Consider the following 21991-nt stretch of genomic DNA (forward strand, 5'->3'; position numbering starts at 1 on the left):
CCTGTCACTGATGGCCACAACAAAATGGATGTGCTCCCTGAAGTGTACCTCTGGTATCATCCACGCCTGTGGACACAGATTTATTGCCCATTAAAAAGCTACACTGAAATGTACCTCTTAAAATGGTGTGTTTATCCCGTTGAGAAGTCCTTGTAGGAATGAAAGGAGACAACCGTGAGCGCCGACAGACTGGAGCTGACTCAGTGCGACAACATGCTGTGAGCCAAGTTCAAATAAGGTTTAATGCCATAGAAACCTAAATTGATCTTTACAATTTCATTTTAACAAAATTAACCCGCTATGAAATCAATTATTCCCAAATGAACATTTGTACTTACACTATGCACACAGCAATGCTCTTTTTTTTTTTTTTCCTTCTATTTTACAGGGGGAAACCGTTGAAACAAGATTAATAAGCAAGCAGGAAATCAAAATAGGCACAATCTGCAAGGATTACAAAAATGGAAATCAAAGCAATCTATAACTACAAGCAATAAATATGACATATAACTACATGTTAACAAACACCAAAAGTAAGGAACAAGTATACTTATTGATATATTTCTCTGGAAACATCTGAATAAATTGACATTGTTTACTCTGAAGTCATAAGTAAACACGTTTAGTTTTAGAGTTACACATTAATACACAGCATTTGCACAAAGGGAGTAGAACTAAAACATCAACATAGATCAACTGTGATTCAGTAATGTCCTTATCGTACATACACCTCTCCTCGTGTAGAATGTGACAGGATCATTTACAGCCGACGGGGAAAGACATGAGATACAGCAAATAAAGTAACATGGACAGAAATAATTGCCATGTGATTAGTCAGTGGCACATGCCCTAGTCTAAGAACCCTGGATACACGCAATCAACACAATTTATGAAATTTCATGTGTTGATGGTTGAAGTCAAAGCACATTTCACCATTTACAAGACTGGATGTTCCCCACTTTTACACAAAAGTCAGTCAATTTAAGCCTGCTGTGCAATTGGGAAATATATGACATTTTCAAATGTAGCTCCCACTTCTCATTAAAACTCCAGACGGATTTTGTATTTCCACCTTTTTTTTTTTTTTTTTTTTTTCGCTTTTGGTTTCTCCACTCTTGGTCTTGGGTAAATGAAATTTCCCAGGCTAATTAAAGCCTATTAAAGACAGGTAATGTCAGGGCTGGTGGCAGGACCATGACAAAGTGCTGATAATTGTCTGCCAGACTCACTAAATCCACCTGTCCTGCAATTATCGCTCCCCCCTCCACCCCACCCCCCCTCCTCTCCTGACACATTAATCCACTGCGGGACCCTCTCGGCAGGCTGATGCCTCAAAGTGCATCCTGCAAACACAGATGTTGGATTTCAGACTAGTTTAGCATCCACATGCCTTATGATGATTGCAGCAGAAAACCAATAAGAAGTACACAAGGCAGCAGCCAGGTTATACATGGCTGGATACCTACAGTATATACGTATGTGTGATGATTTACGACTATGCCCTCTGCTTGCTTGTGGGAATAGTTGTGTTGGATCAATTCATTTTGTCATGGGTATTGGGCAGATAATCAATCAATTCCCTATTCCAGTCCCTATAAAGATAAGGAGATGAAATATAGGTTTTAAATCCATATTAATTATTCAGAGCTACTTGAGGGAATACCCATTGATCAAGCTAACCTGTAACAATAGACACTGTGTCTGTGTCTGTGTTCTGTTAACGGGTACAAATGGATGTTAGTTCTATTTTAAAGGCAATGAATGGAATTTTCTCACTAATCAGTCAAAATGTAGCAATGTTTCAAATGTGAAATATCTAATTCAACGTTCTATTGAATAACAATTCAAATGTCTCTGTATTGTAATTATTAACATGATTTAAAGTCTTGTCATATTTCAACTGTTTAATTAAATGAGGTGAGGAAATTGTTTGACAATGTTGGCATCAATGTAGCACTGGCACAGAAGCCAGCTCTGCACTCCCAACTGGGAGGCTCCTTGCCTATGGTCTAGCCTTGAACAAAACATCTGGACAACATGCTAATTATACCAGTGGTTTACGGAGAACATGTGCCGCTGTGATAGGGAGGAGTCACACAGGGTTGGTAGCTAGCTCCGAATCCCAAGTCAACCCCTAAAACCAAGTCCCTGGACACCTAACTATCTCAAGTGTACTATATATACATTTTACTTTCTTTTTTTTTTAAACAATGCATCAAATCCCTCCAGAGTGTGTCCCATTATAAACAGCACTTCCTGCAACGTGTCTCAGGTACTTAGGTATTGCGGGACAAGGAGCTTAGAGGTCGACATTTACATTATTTGAAGATTAGACAGTAGGTAGACGCATACTAAAAGCTAGATCATCCTGTGGAGGAGTAGGGTGTGTCACTATGATAGTTGTAGTCAGGGCATACCTTCTGCACCAGTTTATAGTCTACACTGTAAAAGGCTATATAGATGCATATGACTTTGAAGGGTTTCGAGCACAGCCAGGACACATGGCTCTGCGTCTGCTCCTGATAGCACACCTTGGCCGGCTCAAAGCTGCACAGGGCAGTCTTCTTGTTGCGGTCCGTCTTCTCGTACTCGATGCGACAGTTGAACGATTTGGTGTCTTTGGTCTCCAGCGTGGACTGCTGGGCGATCTCAAACTCCACCACCTTGGAAGGCGGCACCAGGCTGACCGACACGTTCCCCATGCCCGTGGAGTTGTGGCGGAAGTAAACGCTAAAAGTGCCGTTCCCGTGGTCCACGATCTTCCCCGTGATCAGCAGGTTGAGTTTAACGGTCTTGATGTTGGAGTGGAAGTCCCCCCAGCCGAACATCTTTTTGAACTTGCCAGTCTTGACGATGGGCCTGCGTTTAGTTCTGGCCTGTGCACCCTGAGCATCTGTCTGGTTAGATAACCAGTCCCAAAAGTCCTCCATGTTCTGTAAATATGTAATTTCCCTCATGTTGCTCTTGAACCCGGGGGACCCCCTGGCAAATAAACGCAGGGGGTTGAGGATCCGTGGACTGGCCCCCTCGGGAGAAATCTTCTGTTCGTTATCGCTGTCGCCCCACTCGATGAGCTCTGTGGCTCCTCCGTGCTCTTTCCTGCATGTGACCTTCAGAAAAGCACAGCAAAGGTAGACAGAAAAACAGCATTAAGTGACATAATACCTTTTTGAAAAAGTGATACATTTTACAGGCCAGACATATAACAGAAAATCCAAGTGAATTCAACACTGATTGACAACTGATCTGTGTTGATCGAGCTGTAAAAATGAAACAGCAGCAGTTCAGCACTAAGGATAAAGAAAACAGCACTTCAGCACTGAAAAGGGAAAGCCAAAAAAATCCCACAATGTGGATGGAGCCACCCGTTTGTCACACATGTTAAGATTTACTTTAGGAAGTGCTGAACTACAGCAAAGGTACCCTTGGGAAACATTTTGTTTGGTAAACTAAAGCTTAACAACAGCTTCAAACAGATGCAGGCACTTCAATAAGACAGGAGGAGTGCTCACTCCTTGAAAAAAATGGCTTTTTGTTGAAAAGAAAATATGATTTCTTGGCACAATAATATATATTGCCGTACCTTAAACCAAAGCAAAAAAGCATAAATTCACTGTTGTAATTCACTCATTGTCAAATGTGGTTACATGGGCAGTGTCAATCCTTTAGACTCCTGCCTACCAAACACTCGATGCAGGGACAAATGGCATTACATGTGATTACTCACTTAACTCAGTAATGACAAAAACAGAATTCAACTGCTTATCAAAATACATCTGAACATAGATATGACCAATGTTTATAACTGCTTCCAACACAAATACAATTCATTTTGTTCTACTAATACATATACAGAATATTATAAACAACAACCAAGATGAAAGAGAAAGGAGTGAGGTTGGTCAAATGAGTCTGAATTTAGACAGAGACGTGTTAAATAAACAACATTGTTTCTCAAGTATTACCCACAACTATTGCAGTTCCAGTAGTTAAGCACACTAAAATGGCATTAATAGTAACTGTAATGCATGAATCAAGAATCCACACTAGTAGCACCAAAAATCTCATCAAATCAAAGAAATGCACACCAGTATAAGGGAATCATTTTGAATGAAGCGATAAACTTCCGTTTGGCTCATATTTACATAAAGCTTCTAATATTTTAGGACGACTTGTCGGATTACATGACAATGCAAATCCCCTGGACTGTGAGCGGGTTTCGCATCGGCGGTGCTATTCTTAGATGCCCCCATGCATATGAACTTGAGCTTGTAATGGTTCCCAACAACAACACAGGCTATGGTAAAGTACGTGCTGAGTGCTAATCCAGATGCAGCAATGAACTGTGATCCCTTCCTTGTGCCCAAAAGCCTTTTAGCTTCAGGAGCAGTTCCTGGTCCACTTCAGATAAAGCCTAAATAATTCACGGCAATAAGCTAAGCTAGTTTTATTAGTAATTAGTAGTGCCGGCTTTCCCCAGGCCCCGTTGTAGGGATCACTGAGAGAAGCAGATGTTGAAAGCACTGAGCAGCGGCTGTTTGAATTCTCACTGTGCTGCTGCACACTACTTCCAGACTAATTATAATTTTGCTTTAAGCCTAACTGAGGCACATGTGTACAATGCCAACAAACTAGGTCTGTCTGCTACAATTTGTTTTTGACACACTCGCATTCCTATAAAGCTTTCTGTTCGACATGTAAAAAGGGCTACATGCATCTAATGTTGTGCAACTCTGGACCTTATAATTAGAGCTTTTCTGTACTGGACTGCTTATGTCCCAGACCGGAGTAACACCTTAATGTACTAGCAATCAGGGCGTAATGGCTCGACCATCTGGATATGTAATGTGAAATCAATGTATCTCCCACGGAGAGTGAGCCTGACCCATCTATCAGCCCTCACAATGCTTAATTAAGACACTTGCTCCCCGTAAACATGGATGAATGAGGCAACACTGTAAGAATGTCCCTCAGTGTAGCTCATCACCTCCGCAGTCATTTAATCAACCAATTCCAGTGGCAATATTCCCTCACTGATACTGCCACTTAGTAAGACCTCATGTGAGCTCAGCTCTTGATTTGATTTGACTCTTACAGCATCACAATAACAGACATAAAATCTGTGGGGCTGCGGGCTCCCAACATTTCTTCACTGCTGTGAACAAGCAGGTTGTAACACTCGTCTCCCCACCAACCCGAGCTGTTATATCCATTACATATTGGGTGTCATGCTGTGCAGCTTAGAGAAGTGAAACCAAATTTTGTCTTTCAGTGTAAATCTCAGGTGAGCTTTGTATAGGATGATTATAATGGAAATGAGAGAGGAGTTTAAGCATGATGAGCAACTGGGGAAATTGCTGTGACAACAAGGGGATCAGCAGAGGGATATCTAATACTTATATGCCCCGAGAGAGATGAAGCACTGGGAACTTAAAAGCTCGCACTGACACATAGGCTTTGGTTTCTGTCTCCCTGCACACACGCAGCAACGGCACACACACACACACACACACTAGCACACCTCGTTCATTTACGCAGAAGTGGAGTCTCTTAAAAACAGACTAAAGGAATTTAGAGTTTTTGTACACCAAGACGCTGTGGGAAAAAGCAAAAAAGAGGCAAGGTCTGATGAAGGACAATCTACAAAAGCTTAATTAAGATTTCTTAATCGGTGCTGCTGCTGTGCTAGAGGCGTTACGGGGCGACTTGAAACAAGACATTATTATGATAATAACTGCAGACTTATGGAGCTGAAAACACCAGACCTCATTTCAACAGCACTCGGCAAAGTGACTGGTGGCAAACGCTGCGGATATCTGTCTGTGTGGTTTAGCTTCTTCCTCTTCCTGTACGTTCTGAGCAGAAACCCAGAGAGGTGCACAAACTTTACACCCCCAACCAGAGATATTACATCTATATACCACGGCAGTCAAAGGTATATGTGGCTCATAAAAGAGTAGGGACACAGCAGTAAACATAAAGGTGGGTGACCTATAAATGATGTCAGTCATTTTAGTAGATATCCACCTTGTATAACCAAAAATAGTTAGGTATGGCTGACATAGGTTTTATTTTCTATATTCTGAAGGTGCTAATGGCGGATGTTTGATGTTATTTATTTCTTTATATTTATTCATCATCATTTTTGCATCACCACTGACAGGTAGAGTGTTGTGATGTAATTTACACACTAATCTCAGGAGCACAGATTTTTCTTGGCCAATTTATGAATTTTACACCTTCAGTTAAAGGAAGTGAATATTTTTGGACTAATGAGCAAACCAGGAGATCTTGGACACACAATACAAGATGTATTGGTATCAGCATTTATGTCTGATAAGTAACAATAACTTGTAGTTGGGTGGTCTTCTTCTTTTCATGAACATGTTGTATTTCCACTTATGTATCGGTGTAAAACTGACTTTTATTTGCTGCTAATTTTTCATGTTTTTATTGCTCTTTTTGTGCACAAATGTCCCTAGTATAGTTCAACGATCATTTGTAAAGGCTCCGTTGTTAAGCCACATGTACTGTATATTTCATTCAATGTTGTGTCAATCAATACTATCCAGAGGTATGAGTGGAACTTATAAACTGACAGTGGTCTGGGCAGCAGCGGGCTACACATTGAGTCAAGATGAATCAGCCTCGACGTTCATCTGTAATGAGCATTATGGTGCTGGCTGCCTGCTTGTCCCGTGGGTAGACATATCTTTTAGAGGCCTGACATAAAGGTAATTGCCACAGTGACCAGAACTAGCCTCTGGAAAGTTAGTGACATCTGGCTTCTGGATCATCTGAAGAGACGCCATTAAAATGCATTTGCAGTAAGCAGCCGGCGTCATTGTGCTCGGCTGTGAAGGGTTCTGGGCCGCGGGCAAGGCTGCAGCCTTGTTTTGATGCCGATGATGGTATCTCTCTCTATACCTGGCATAGTTGACAATGTGGCCCCCGTTCGGGAACTGGGATCTGCTTTCTTGATGAGAGCCTCTGTGTCATCTTCATTACCAAGTTCCTTGTATCAGTCAGCTAAAATAATCTTTTCCATAGTTGATCTTTTTCCAGCTCATAAGGTTGGGATATGCGTCTGGGGGAAATTGGTTTCAGGCATCTTCCTCACAATAAACAAAATGGGCAATTAACCTGCTCATCAGTGCAAGCAGAGCTGTTCCAATGATTCACTCCACCATTCTTCATGGATTTATCCGTGCAAATTGACCTCACTTTGGTGGTGCAATTCATTTCTTTGCTAATTTTCTGTGTCTGAAGCTTCATTAACTCGATGCGCTTCTACGTAGTAAAAATCTGGACGTCCCCACAGAAATTACACCGGCTTCACCGGTGCCTTCTGTAATACTTTCCCAGCAGTGTTGCAACCAACACAACACCTGCCATACTAGATCTGCCCCGCCGCTGCTGCTATAAGACCCCGGATTGACTGCAGCCTCTTGCTTTCTAGCATCCAACATGACAAGCGGCACCACTCACATTAAAACCATTCTCAACCTGCAATCCCCTGCCCCTGCGTCCTTCCCCAGCCATCTTCCTACTGATGTTGCAGGGCATATCATTTGTAATGATTCACACCCAGAGCTGGTTCCAGGAGAGAAGGCCCTGGAGGCGCTTAGGCAGTCCAGAGCCCAAAGTCTACACGCTGCTGAAGAATAGATTGGTGCTCTGATCGCTGGAACAGCCTCACGCTCCAGAGCCATCACTTTTAATCAGAGGGCTGTCCAGGGAAACACATGACAGGTGCTTCTGCACTGTGGTGGATCGCAACAGCAAATCCACACCGGGGGCACCTTACCAATCACAGCAGGCTATGGTTAATGTGTGTGTGTGTGTGTGTGTGTGTGTGTGTGTGCATGTAGCATGTCTACTACCTTCCAGTATAATCCTTTCGGCCATTACCACCTGACCTTTGTGAGAATGAGACAGACCACAGCTTAACACTTAACACTCCTGCTTAAGATGTTATAGATCCAATATTGAATCTGTGGCTGAATTCATCGGATAATTTGTGGTGAATATTAAGAGCAACCAGTATCTAATGTATGTATTACATTTGGAGCCTAATAAGGGTGAGATGTATTTCTTTTTTCAATACATTTTTAGATAGAATACATAATATATAACATACCATGTATTTATGTGTTAATGCAAAGGTGATGGACCTTCAAAGGCCTTAAAACTCATCCTGTCAACACCTAATATTTTGTACAAGTGTTGGTGAGAGGAGAGGGAACGGCAAGCCCAAAGGAAAGTGATGCTGATGTTCTCATTACTGTAATAACAGCAGTATCGTCATTGCTGTATCGCCATAGTACATCAATTCCATCTCTTATTGTTGACAGAAAAGCCTGAAGAGCGTGCATCACATTGTTATAAAACTAATATGTAACGAATGTGCAAGCGCTATCAAGACACTCAGGTAGAGAGGTGAGGAGGAGTCCATTATCAGAGCGTGAAATGATCTAACTTTGATATGTAACCACACACTGAATAATTGTGCAACTGTGGTTTCACATTAAATGTGTAATGAGAACTGTCACCAAAATGATCTAATGGCAAGAGCAAAGAAACAGAAATTACCAGCAACCAACAAACGTTTTGCTACTGCTGGCCCAGCAGACAGACAAACAATAAAACTAAACACAAAGGGAAAGACACAAGGAGAAATTTGAACAGAAACAGAAAATGCTTAGTGAGCAAATTCAGCTCAATCTACTCCAATACATTTTAAATATTCAGACCACTTGAGTTCTTAATGGAGATTCACTGTCCATACAAGTCCTGTTGTATTCTGACACAATTAAAGATCAACAAATGGAGCTCATAAAGTTATAATGCCTGTGTACCTCATATATTAAACTCAAATTAACTATGTTTTGGAGCCTGTTGTGGCAACATATTATCTGACTGCTCATGTCACTCGGAGCTGCTCACATCCCATGATTAGCATAAATTACAGCACGTAACATAACCCTCCTGTGGCTATCATAAATCCTACGTTGTGAGTTATTAGTCATGTTTACAGTGTCAGTGTTTTTCTATATTCTTGCTCGGTCTCACAATCCTCTCCTTCTAGCAGCTGACACTGACTGAAAGCATACCTCACCTCATCTTCTTTGGACACTGACGGACTTTGATTTGTTGTAGTGTTAGCACGAGCCCTCCTAGTGAATCATTTGGTGTCATCAGAGCGCATTTTGTTACAGGAAGCACAACACTAAACTGCACAAATCAGACACAATTACCTCTCCTGCAGTGTGGAAGCTGCCAAGACAGACTTGTAGAAATGTGTTTCGGTGTGCTAATAAATGGAACAAATTGCAGGAAATTATACCACATTTAGCTCCAACCTCGCTGTCATATGTTGGAGTGTCAGCATCTCCTGTTATGGCTTCAATACCGAGAGCGCTCAAAGTATTACTTCAACTTGGCGGTCTGTCCTTTTATGCGTGCAACATAGCAACTACTCTTTCGGCTAAAACTATTTGCAACAGAAATCACAAATGCTGTTTTGCAAGGAAGCCATGACATCCTTTGTGTAAAGTGATTGAAGTGGTTCAATATAGTGCAATTGCTACAAGCCCTTGGACGAGTTTTGTCACATTTGTGTTCAAAATAAAATGCTGCAGCCTTTTTTTTCTTTTGTTCATGTAAAATTATTTTTGAAGGCTGATACCAATGCCAGAGTTTCTGTATTGAGTCTGTCGATAGCTTTGCTAAACTGTGAATGTTATAAATGAAGTTCTACATTTGACCATTCATATGCTTATAGTGTCTTCTCCATTGTATGCTTATCAGGATTGAAAGGGTCTCTAACACAATATTAATTAAGCCTATGGGAAGCTAAAACTGTTAACTCAAACTGAAACTCTATTTTTGAGACACAGCCAGCACGGCATGCTCTCACTCCCAACTCGTCAAATGAAGACGGTTGGTCGGGGCCCCCCTCGGCACCTGATACCGATGCACCGGGCTTTCAACTAACTCCAATGCAAACCCACTTGTGTCATTCTTAGTGCATCAGAGCAACTAACGTAGTCTAAAGAGCAAGATAGTCCACACCGGCTGGGCGGGACACAGGACTTACGTCTAGGAGACCGCTGTTCGTGTCTTGTGCAAAACGGAAATTAAATGTTGACATTTTGACGCGTGAGTCGTTAGTGTCGTTAGTCAGGTGAGTCAGGTGAGTCAGGTGAGTCGCTATCACGTGACTCTGTAATGATGTGAGTCGTTAGTCAGTCAAGTTAAACGCTCTTTTCCTAAACCTAACTAAGTGGTTTTCAAGCCTAAACTTAACTTCCTGTGACGTTTGTTTTGAAAAGACACTAGCAGCAAAATGTAATGAAGTAAATAGTAAAGTAAAGTAAAGTAAACTCTCTCCCCAAACACATCCGAGACTGCACTGACCTTTCCATATTCAAATCTCAAATCAAAACCCACCTGTTCAAAACTGTTTTTTTATGTGTGACTATTATTGTGTATTTTATGTTTTTAGTGTATTGCTTTTATATATGATGATTTTAATGTAAAGTGTCTTTGAGTATTTTGAAAAGCGCTATATAAATAAAATGTATTATTATTATTATTAAAGCAAAGCATCTCAAGTAAAAGTAACAAAATGGACCCTGTGGGTATTATAGTATTATATTGTATGAGTTAATTTTACTGAAGCAGTAACATATAGGCAGGATTGTATTTGTTTGAATATTTATTGTTGTACCTGGGCAAGGGTTGGAAGTTTAATTTGTAGCTGTGCATATCAGATAAACTGACTTGTATTCAAGGCTTTAATATTTATGAGTTATTGCTGACTAATAAATGCAGTGGGGTAAAAAGAAGATTTCCCCATAAAACTGGATAAAGTGCAGAAGACCATCATTATTAGATTTTTAGCGAGTGAATGTTAGTGAGAATGGCTTGGTGTGGGAAATTTAAATGCAGCGATGATGACAGGTGTTCAGAAAGCGTTAGCAAAGATCCCACTATAGAAAAAAAAGGGGGGGGGGGGGGGGGCGAGGAGGGGCTCTGGGACGAGAGCCTTCAAGTAATCTGGATACTTGTGTTATCTTTGCACCTGCCACATGTGACAGCAGCAAAGCCCTGAACACTTCACTCTTGGGCAGGCGTTACCTTTCAACGCATCATCACTTTCATAATCCCCTTACATGGTCAAAGTGCCAACTCCTGTTCTGGCTCCTGACACCTGCAGCCCACCTCCGTGTATCTGATAGCAGGGATTCAGGAGGATAATACCACAGAGTACGTTGGACTCAGTGTAATTATCATTCTCTTGACCAATTTTGAACACCTTCTACTTTGTACAACAATGCTAGCGTGCTTGTAAAACTCCTCAGCTAATACTAGAGGAGGCATGGAGCGCTACTCCGACATGAACACTTCAGCGTTTTCCAGTATTAGTCTTTTCACTCTCATCTCGGGAGGACGTAATCTAAATGTTTCTCTCGCTGAGCTTTTTTGTATTCATGTGACAACTTCAATTTTCCTCTCTTCAAATCCATGCTGCAAAATGATACAAATGTTTTATTCAGAAATGTTTTCGCTTGATTGGCTCAAACGTACGTCCACTCAATTTGACAGAGCAAATGTTTCTGTTCTCAAAGCAGATTGCGCCTCGGCTGATTTCACAGCAACGGGTCCCTTTGAAGAAGAAAGAAGAGTGGGGAAGACGCCACTTCCTTTCTCTCAGAGTAGCTCTGAAGACAGGTACTTCACAAGAAACATACAAAGACAGAGGGGAGCTGACAGTGCTTTGTTAGGGCTGGAAATGACAAGCTGAAAAGAAAGGCCTCAAAGCCTGGAGGCAGAGGAGGAAATGTAAAAGTGAGAATAATCAAAAAGGAGATTTATTGTACTTATTCTAAAGCTGTCACACCTTGCCTTTTACAGGAAAGCAACACAGTTTTAATTAAATAGGTCAATCATTTTCCCGAGCTCTGACATGCAGTATGATTGCCTTCTCCAAAGTACCAAACAAGGTGGTAATTAAGAACTTTACATGTCAAAGTCTACGGGAAGCGGCAGAAACTTTGCTTCTGTGCCTATAGAGTCGTGGTTTGATGTGATGACGCAGCTGATCCTGAGTCTGGTATTTCAAACATGAATGCAGAACTCACGGCTGTAAAGCAACACAACTCTTAAATATTGGATATGTTAAAATAAAAAGTGACATCCCGATTTCTCAGATGTTCCATCATCCACACACGATTCAGACAAAACACCTGCTGTATCTGAACCGATCTCCACCTTTTGTCTTGTTGCAGCACAGCAGTGGGAAAGTGATGCAGACAGTAAAAGAGTTGCTAAACAGCGAGGTTGCGCTTCAGAGAGTGCTGGATGTTTCCGAGCCTGCAGAGCAGTAATGACAATGCTATAAGGCAGCGGAGCCTCCAGATCTAACACCGCCTCGGGCTGCACATCGCCCATAAAAATTCATAGCTGTGGACCAAGATCGGAAAACTCAAAACCATATTAAACATAATGTTTCCTGCACGGCCGACACAGTGGGTGCGACTTAAGAGAGCTGCACAGAACTTCACTTCAAGCTGCTCATAGTTGTTTGAGTTAAGTCTTTAATGGTCCATCCAAGAGCCAGATTATGGTTATTGTCAATGCAAAGGGCAATTGCTTCACACCTATCAATCATTTGGAACTTCTTTCTTTCCATTTCAGGACCTTTATCATAGATTCTTTTGCCAGTGCACACACAATTATGATTGATGATTGGAAAAGGAATAGGTTGCAAGGCTCAACGCAGTCAATACAACCTGTAGTGCCTGCAAGATACATTTGAGGGATTTAACGCGCAGCAATGGCAACCTTTCCTTCAGAGGTCTGAGACAACATACAGGCTGAGGACTGCAAATGCCACAGACAATATTGTTTATGAGGGATTATCTAGTCAAGCCTTCTGGCAAGGAAGATTGTGACCCCAATATGAGCGCAGATACACATCAGCACCATGTAAGGCCTAAAGCGGTTCCTGGAAGGCACCGCATGCATACAAGGTCCTTTCACTCTGTCAATCCATGTTTAATCACTTCCACAGAAATTTCTACTGGCCTGCCTGCCATTTTCTCTCATATTTTTCTCCCTCCCCACCCAATTTTTTCTGGTGGGTTTTTGAAGACTTAAGTTCCACTCTTTTTTTCTCTCTCACTTTCTTACAAGGCAAATCCTGGGAGAGGTTGATGTGAGGACCAGGCAGAGCAGGGATGTGAAGAATATAAACACAATTTTTTTTTATTGTCCAGAGGGAAGGGTGGGGGTGGGTGGTGGTGGTGGGGGTGCAGGGGGTTGGGCGGCGGGGTCTGTAAAAGAGACGAGGACCTTATCACAGCCCAGCAGCTCTGTAATTCGCCGCCATGATAAAGTGGCAGCACGGAAAACCTTACAAGGCTGGCACAATCCAAAGACGGATTAGGTTTTTCTGACATAAGCTTCCTGAAAAACTAATCAATCAGCCCATGCAGTATTATCAGAAGCGTGAGATTAAAGAGCTGCTCCTAATCCCCCCCCCACTGTACATTTTATTACTCTTCCCAGTGTTAGTTGCCTTTAAATATACAATAAATAAATAATAAAACCAAACCTAATTGAGCACGAGGAAGGGGAAAAGGGTTAAAGAGCCCTCAGAGGGGGAATTCATGTAGAATTTGTGTTTTGTTATAAAGACGGGGATAAAACTGTTGTCCTTGCCAGAGCCCCTTCTGACTTTGAATAGAGCCTCACTGTTTCGCTCCAGCACTGCAGAGGAAAAACACAAGCGGGATAAAAGTCCTCTCGCAGATTCTTACAACAATATTAGCGGCTAAAACTGACCCAAATCGACTTCACATTCTGACGTTCTTGTTCTAATGATTTTACACTTTCATGGATGGATGAACAGATAAATAACCAAGAGATTAATAAATGAATAAGTAACTGTTGAAATTAATGCTCAATCCTTTGGGAAATGACTTGTAATCCCTTAAATCAGTGCACATCAAAGTTGCAGGGATGAACTCCAAGCATGTGGCGGATCCAGAGGACAAGACATGTTCAGCTTACGAGTAACCAGCTAAGCTTTGTCTCTTTAATGCGTCACACTCTTCTATCAGGATGCTATGCTCCAGCCCTGCTCAGCCCGACCCCGGGCGCCGTTTACGGGAACAGAGGAGGTAGATATACATTTAACACCACCGCTGATCCTCTTGGCACGGGCCCCGTAGATGCTTTGTCATGACATAACATTACCAAAGAGCTCTCACCCCGGCAATAAGACATAAAGGCATAATAGACTTTGTCAACGTCTTCTCGCACTTAATCCCGAGCAGCGTTGGAAACCCCACTTTCCCTGCATGCAATCTGTAGGGCAGGACAGAGGGAGATGGCAGAGAGCAGGGCTCTCAAGTATGTTTTTATCTCCATCTACATTGTTCTGCTGTCATTGCACACAGGATAACTGCACCAGATGTCACGGGGCAGAATGGATTCTCCCAGGATGGCTTTGACCCTCTTATTTGTCCCTAGGGTACGGCACAGATGCTAGAGCCGGGGTTACATTTTCACCGTTTGATTCATGTTCTGGGTGTCTTCATGTACGAGTGTGTACGAGAGATGCAAACGAAAAGAAAGAAGAATGTTTGCGTGTGGGTTTCTTGTTTTGGATGATGCGGCCACAAGTATGTGAGACTAAAGGCTGCTTCAGACACTGAACCTCTACTTAAAACAGTGAAAATGTATCTCTCGGTATAACAGGGTGCCCTGGTGGCTCAATTGTTTGAGATGCATCCTGTGGTGCCATGGGTTGGTCCTTACAGTCCTCAGAGTAAACTATCCTACAAAGCAGACATACTAAGAAAAAAAGTTGTTTGCAGCTCAAGAAGTTTGGTGCATATTGTATGCCTTTAGTGAGCACCAGCCTGGTATTTGAACATGTTCTATCCTTTGGAAGGTTCGGGGAATATTGATAAGCGCCAGTATGTCCCCAGTCAGACAGTGGTGGGTCTGCTGGGAGGGAAGCCACTGAGGCATATGAAGAGAGCCTCTCCAGGGATGCGGCCAGTCTCTCTCTCTGGAGACAGAGCTCCCAGTAGGCACAAGGCTGATTACAACAGCAGCCAGAGCAGACAGCACTTTGCAGCTGCATCTGCACAGTTAAAGGATATCTTTAAATAAGCCCTCTTTGAGGATAGCACAGATGTGAAGAACTTCTTCAATCACATGGCATTTTCTGTCCAGGTCTGATCACGGCAAGAGTCCGTAAAGCAAGGATGACCACGATAAAACCCGCACTTTATTCAACTGCCATCAGCAGCCGTTGGGAAAAAAAGAGAGGGAAAAGACCTTTATATTTCCCTAAAGCTTTTGATCTTCCTTTGGAGAGCTTATTCCTGCAATAATAAGAGACTTAGGCTACATAAAGATTCCAATCTCTGGTAAATACTATTAATTTCACATGTATTCACAAGGTCTTGTGATTTCATCACATTGTTTAAGTCATAAAGGAGGAACAGTGCAGGCTTTTAAAACCTGTGGGGTGTGCAATTTACACCAATTGTTCTCAGTTGTCTTTTTTCTTAACATTTGTATAATACGGCAAAGACACCTCACGGGTGCCGAGGGTTCAGCACAGAGGTCAAACCTTGTTCAAGCCTGCAAGCAAAATAAATGAAAATGATTGCTAACCACACATATCCATGTGATGTAGCTGAATAAATGAATAGGCAATTGTTTTTTTGTTATTTTGTCAAGCCATAAGTGACAGAGACAGGACACCAAGGCCATAATATAACATGTAAAAACTCACCCGAATGGTAAAAAAAATATATATATACAGTATATAAACTCTGCAAACAGGCACATCAATAAATGTTACTTAATATTCAGTGAATGTTTTTTTTTAACTACATGAACTCCACTCCTCAATTAATACTGCATATAATCTAATACTGAATTGGTCATTATGATATAATGAGCAGTATGCTCATATTAACTCAGAATGTAATGTAAATGGTATTATTGTACAGAGACATGCACAAACATTTTTTTCTATATCTAAGTGTTTCCTCATAAAATTCACAATTACATATATGAACAATAAGTTAATTCAGATGATGTTATGGAAATTAATTGCATTTTGTAATATACATTATGGCTATTGATAAGTGTTCTGCAAAATTGAAATTATATATCACCATATTTGTAAAGGTGACGAGATATCCTTTAACTTAATAAATGTTTTTTTAAATAGAATCATTCAAAGAGGACATTTTTATATTTTATTAAATATGGCCAAATAACACAAAACAAGTTCATCCCCTGTAAGACTTCATGTGTTCATGTCGACCAACACATTTACTACTGCCGATGACTGTCAAATAAAATCTGATGTCAGGAATTGATGGAACTGCCATTGGCATTATGTGGTGATAGATACATCTTACATTGCTTGAGCTACATGATGCAGATCTACAATAACTGACAAATCAACAAAATACATAAATATAAACAATATATGATATGAATATACAACTTTGAGTTAAACCAATAAATGTCTTGTAGGTGGCCTACAATAATAATACTATAATAACATAATTTAAAAAAGCAGATAGCACATTAAAGCCACTTACTGTCTCTAAGTTTCTTTTTAAAACCTTCGTGGTCACAGATATATTTCTACATATTCTATTCTCATTCAATCATCTCACACCTCACCTGGTGCAGGAGGAAAACAAACAGGAATGTTGGCAGAGCTCTCATCTTCGATGACTTCTCGACTTATTCAAAATGAGCGGTGCTTAAATCCTCTCTGGAAGATTTGGAGAGGGACAGACGCACATGCTGTTGAAGCATTGCTGTGATCACCTGCGAGAAAAGTGGAAACATTTACGATGTGAAATCACTTCAAGCCCCCTTTGTTAAATGTGGGAGGACTTCAAAGATTGCCCATTCGAATCGTATATTCAGAAGAAGATGTCAACTTTTCCTTACCGTTTTTATGTAATACCTCACTTAGTTGAAATCACCCTTGTTCAATCCACTCTCGGGAAAGAGTCCTAAAATCCTCACAAACGTGTCCTCTTCAGGATGTTGAGTGAATTCTCCCTGAGCAGCTGGGACACTTGTAGTTCTCTACAAACAAGGTGGAACGGCTACATGCATTGGCTCAGCTGAAACAACACTGCTCTAAATTGCATCAAGCCAACCCGAAATAATCTGAACACTATATTCCCCCTATACTTCCCGACCAATGGTATTCATGAAATGACGACGTGCGCATTCAAGTAGCAAAGTGAACCGGGATCTGAGTGACAGGACTGCAGTAAATCGACAGCAGTCCGCTCCCTGTGCGCTCTCTTCAGCTCTACTTGAATTCAGTGCGCAAAATCCTCCACTCCGCGTCTGGAGACTCCAAGGTCGGCGCGCATCCGTGCAGAGAGTCAGACCAAAGATCTACCGTTAGAAGTCTCACTCTCTCCATGCAGGAGACAAGTAAGAGGCTCATGTTACTGATATCAGGTTTTGTTCAGCGACACGTTCACGTTTTTAACCCTTTGAACGCGTAGACGTGTAATCTCGCTTCACTGGTAGTTTTTCCACGGTATTTTATTTGTTAGTGATGAGTGGACAGTCATATTGGAGTACAGCACGTAGCCATGGCTGCGGTGTACGTCTGGAGATGTTCTTGACTGTCTTCAGAATCCATACAAAACTTTTTTTTTTTTCGTTTATTATTAGTTTCAATGTACACAATAAGAATTTCCAACTTGCAAACACAATCATATCGACAGGGCTGTTTGAATGATGCAAGGGAAAAACATAATGGTGAGTGATCTTAATTCACTCGAGAACTGGCTGATGCAGCATTCCTGATCACACAGTGCAGGCAGCAAAAGGTCAAACGTTATGCTGATGGCGGTACAAAGGCAATACCATTTTTCTACTGTGGACAAGACTGGCATTTAGGGATCCATGTCACTTTGGCACCACCACGTGGTTACAGACAAACACCTCACTTTACAAAGACGACTTTGCAGTGTGCAGATAAAATGGTAAATCAGTTCATACTTAAACCTTCAGGTTACGTTCTGCAGTTTAAATGATCAGATTTATATATTCTGCTCTGAGCGTTTGCAAGACTAATCATCGTACCCTTTCTCAACATGTAAGCTTTAATGTCTTTGTGGCAAAAAAAAACTCCAGGGGTTGTAGATGTGTGTCAGAGGCAATGAGTCAATATCAGCCAAATATAAAGGTGAGACAATAAAACACAAGAAGATCAAAATGTTGCTGATTGCAGCACTGGGGCAGTATCAGTTCAGTCTAAAGGTCCTTACTGGGGTTTTTTTTCTGATCCCCACAATAGAGTTTTGATTTATTGCAGTGCCACCCTTTCTGTGGGAAAAGTTGTAGGGTACAATTAAAACATCACCAACCAATTTAAAATCTTTAGTTTGAATTGCAGGTTTCAGTACCGAATAAAGTTGTCCTGATACGCAATACATACAGAGTATTGTTGTTTTTACCATGTAGAGTAGGGGTATGTTTGCATACACCATAAAGGAGTTTGAGATGAAATATTCTTTGTAATGAGACAAAAACATGCATTTTGTCATTTTAAAGCCTGGATACTGGATTGTTCTATGTATTTTTAAATGATCCACTCACGCGTACTTTAATTTGCCATTTATTGATGGTAGAAATACATGCAGGGCAACCGAAGCAGATCATTTTAGAAGAATGACTCTTGTGCTGATCTAAGACAACAGAATCTCATTAGAGGCTTGCCCACATTTAATCTGACTAGTTTGAGTAAAAGCAGGAGGAGAAAGAAAGCGAGGGAGTGCACAGTGCTTATTTGTTTGTTTTCTTCTATACAAAGTAAATACCGCACCATCTGCAAACTACAAACACTACTACAATCTACTCAATTGGCATGAATATGATATTTGGAAATCACTTGGTGAGTTAGGTGCACACAGTCTCATAAATGATATAATGGAATAATCTCAACTGTCCTGAACTTTGACCACTGATACCAGACTTGATCACACCGCAGTAAAGATTGATATGATGCAGTGACTGGATATGCTTGAAACCAATTGTCCTCTGGGGACATAGGTAAAGATGAAAGTTGAAGTTTGGTTGTCTACAGTTTGGTTGTTTTGGTTGTTGAAACCTTTACACAAATGTGTCAGAGTTAGGACTGGTCAACTAAGCTTTAAGTGATGAGAACATACAGTAGAGCTGGCTAGTTAGTAGCTAGCTATAGCTGGTGCAGAGTTTGGTGATTCAATGTTTCGTGGAATTAAACGACACAGGAAGATTTCCCCTGGATTGATGATGATTGAAACGGTAAACCAACAGAAAACATCCAGTTAGAGGCACTTTGATGCTTTGGCACCACCATCTGGTTGAATAGTACAATCACTTAATAGTTTGCAGTAGCTTCAAAACTAAATCAGCGCGAGAGTTTCTGCATGAAAGGCTCTTTCTTTTCTTTTTGTATGTCTTCAAAGCACTTTGGAAGTCAGATGTTTCTGTTGTTTGAACCTATTAATTAAAATTGTACTGTAAATGAAAATACATAAAATGCTCAACATATGAACGCAACCCATACAAATTGTGCAAGTAAAAAAGACAAAATCCCAAAAAGCAGTTTGTATTGATCTGAAATTAATTATGTTTTTTATTTAGTTGTGCTGCCAGATATAATTGACAGGCAGCAGCTTGGCTGCTAACGAATAAATAACGTATTTTCTTGGTCAAAATGATGAGGTCAAATTGCATTTTGCTGTATGACAACATGTGTTATAAAGTTCCTGTCTGTGGTTGTCAGCATTGCAACATGACACTAGCATCTTTCATGTTGTATAGCAAACTACATATCAACCCAAATGCAGCCCTTTTTTTATGTCACAACTGTTACTCGTGGGGGGGGGGGGGGGGGGGGGGGGGGTGACTCAAAAAACTGGAGTCTAGCTATATTGGTATTTTCACAAATGTGCCATTTGTGAAAATACTCTCGACAAAACATTTTGCCGTAACTGTATCTGATGAACGTTTTGCATCCCAGACAAAATGAGGCATACATTCCACTTGTAAAACCAACATATTTCTCGTGGGTATGCGTGTATGCAAGACACGTGCACCGGCCTCCCAAGTAACTACAATGGCGTGCCGACTTTCAACCAGGTGACCAAAGTTTGAGACCAGTGTTCACGTCTCAGTGTGTTGTCGAGTTATTTTGAAGCAATGTTAGTGATGTTTGGAATGTGTTTTCAGTACTTGTGTTATGTTGTTTATGTATTTTACTTAGTTAACGTACTTATCTTAAGCCCAACCATGATTTTTGTTTCTAAACCTTACTAATTGGTTGTGGCGCTTAAACCTAAGCAAGTGTTTTTCTTGAAATTGACAACGTTAACCACGTGTTTACTGTGACCGTCCCAGTGCGTTAAAAAGTTACGCCAAGGAGTCAAAGTCAGTCGGTGACACGTTGGGAGCATCAGAATGTGATGATTTGCAACTTATAATTATCAGATGACAGTCACTCGGCCAAAATTGTAAACTTAAATTCATGTTTCTCATGGTATGACTATGGAGCCAGCTGCAGGGGATTCACAGGTTCTGAATATAATCAAGGCCATGTCTCCTATCAGCTCTCATGTTGATCTTTAATTAAACCAGAGATGAAAACCGAAATGTCACAGATTCCATGTCTGTATAGAAGAAAGGAGGTACCAATACCTGAGAGACGGAAGAGAATGAAGGTCAAGTATTCTGCGTGTTTAGTGTGAAACTACAGCTACCACAGACTCATTCACTTCACTCACACAATTTTGATTATGGAAGAGCTTAATTTTCCCTGCATTCAGAACGTCCATCTCCGTTGTGGTCTTGATTTTTAATAAAAAACTGAGCACTGGGTCCAACAGCAGCCAGGGTGAGGCTTGTGATTAATGAGCGTGCAAGTTCATGTAAGTTTTACAAGCCTCTGGAACCCTTTTCTACCAGTTTGTACAGTCCAAGCACATCAGGCAAAAGTGTTGTAGTGATATACTTTCTCTGAACAGCCAGACTTGAAGGCGGGTGAAATAGTCATAGACTGTGCATTAAATGCATATTTTGTATTAGACTCTAAAACATTCATGTTTCACTTAAGCTTAAGCTTAAAGCTTAAGAGAGAAGTTACCACCTTGCCTATTTTTCACCTCCGCATTCCAAGACGCTGCTTGAAGTGGACTTGCTTGTTGGATTGTTGGTTTCGGAGAGTCACGGAAATTGTTGGACACAACCCCACCGATTCTGTCTTCAAAAAGGTTTGTTGGGGAGGACTTTTAGACACTTGTCTTACAATTTCTTTCAGTTAAAGCAAACTCAAACTTTCAATTAAATCTACACCAAACAAGTTAAATCTTAACAGCTAAACAATAAGAAGGTTACATTTCTTATACCCTACGTCTGTTGGCAAACATCAAAATTGTCAGAAGCGGGACAGACACAGGCTGGCTACTCTGTCTATTTCTCTACTGCCACCGTCCATGTAGCTTATATCATTATTTTCCAAAAGGTGCATCAAGTGTTAGACTAGCTTTTCCAGATTTAACCATCCTGGAGAGCGTTTTCAAAAAGCTACATTGTTAAGTATGAGGGTCAAAACAATGAAAATCAGAACTGGCTTTCACCCAAGAATTACATTGTCGCTTATGTGTCATCACCCCCCCCCCCCCCCCCTCCAAAGAGGAGGGTTTTGGTTTCCTATTACAACTGGCTTCGCACGCCATCTGTCTTTTAACTTGAAGATATACATGTGCGTGTGAAGGGAGTGTGTGAAAAAAAGAGTTGAAAAGAGTTCATGGCACGCACATCTATATTTTCCAGGGAAAGGACAGAAGGAGCAGCCAAAGTAAACAGAGGACTTTGCACCTCTCAACAGGCAGTAAGACCTGCAAACTTGCACAGCCACCATGACTTG

At 41.1% G+C, this 21991-nt stretch overlaps 1 protein-coding gene across 1 annotated transcript; it reads right to left on the minus strand.

Annotated features, from left to right (window-relative positions):
* Positions 1 to 217: 217 nt before the first annotated feature.
* nxph2a (neurexophilin 2a) lies at positions 218 to 18004 on the minus strand. The gene is made up of 3 exons (XM_076109468.1): positions 17005 to 18004; positions 16729 to 16878; positions 218 to 3110 (listed from the first exon to the last, which is right to left on the minus strand). The coding sequence occupies exons 2-3, from the start codon at positions 16771 to 16773 to the stop codon at positions 2364 to 2366; spliced, it is 792 nt and encodes a 263-aa protein (XP_075965583.1). The 5' UTR covers positions 16774 to 16878; positions 17005 to 18004; the 3' UTR covers positions 218 to 2363.
* Positions 18005 to 21991: the final 3987 nt, after the last annotated feature.

This window comes from Anarhichas minor, unplaced genomic scaffold (genome assembly GCF_050575085.1).
Source record: "Anarhichas minor isolate MPS153535 unplaced genomic scaffold, ASM5057508v1 ptg000004l, whole genome shotgun sequence".
Taxonomy (NCBI): Eukaryota; Metazoa; Chordata; class Actinopteri; order Perciformes; family Anarhichadidae; genus Anarhichas; species Anarhichas minor.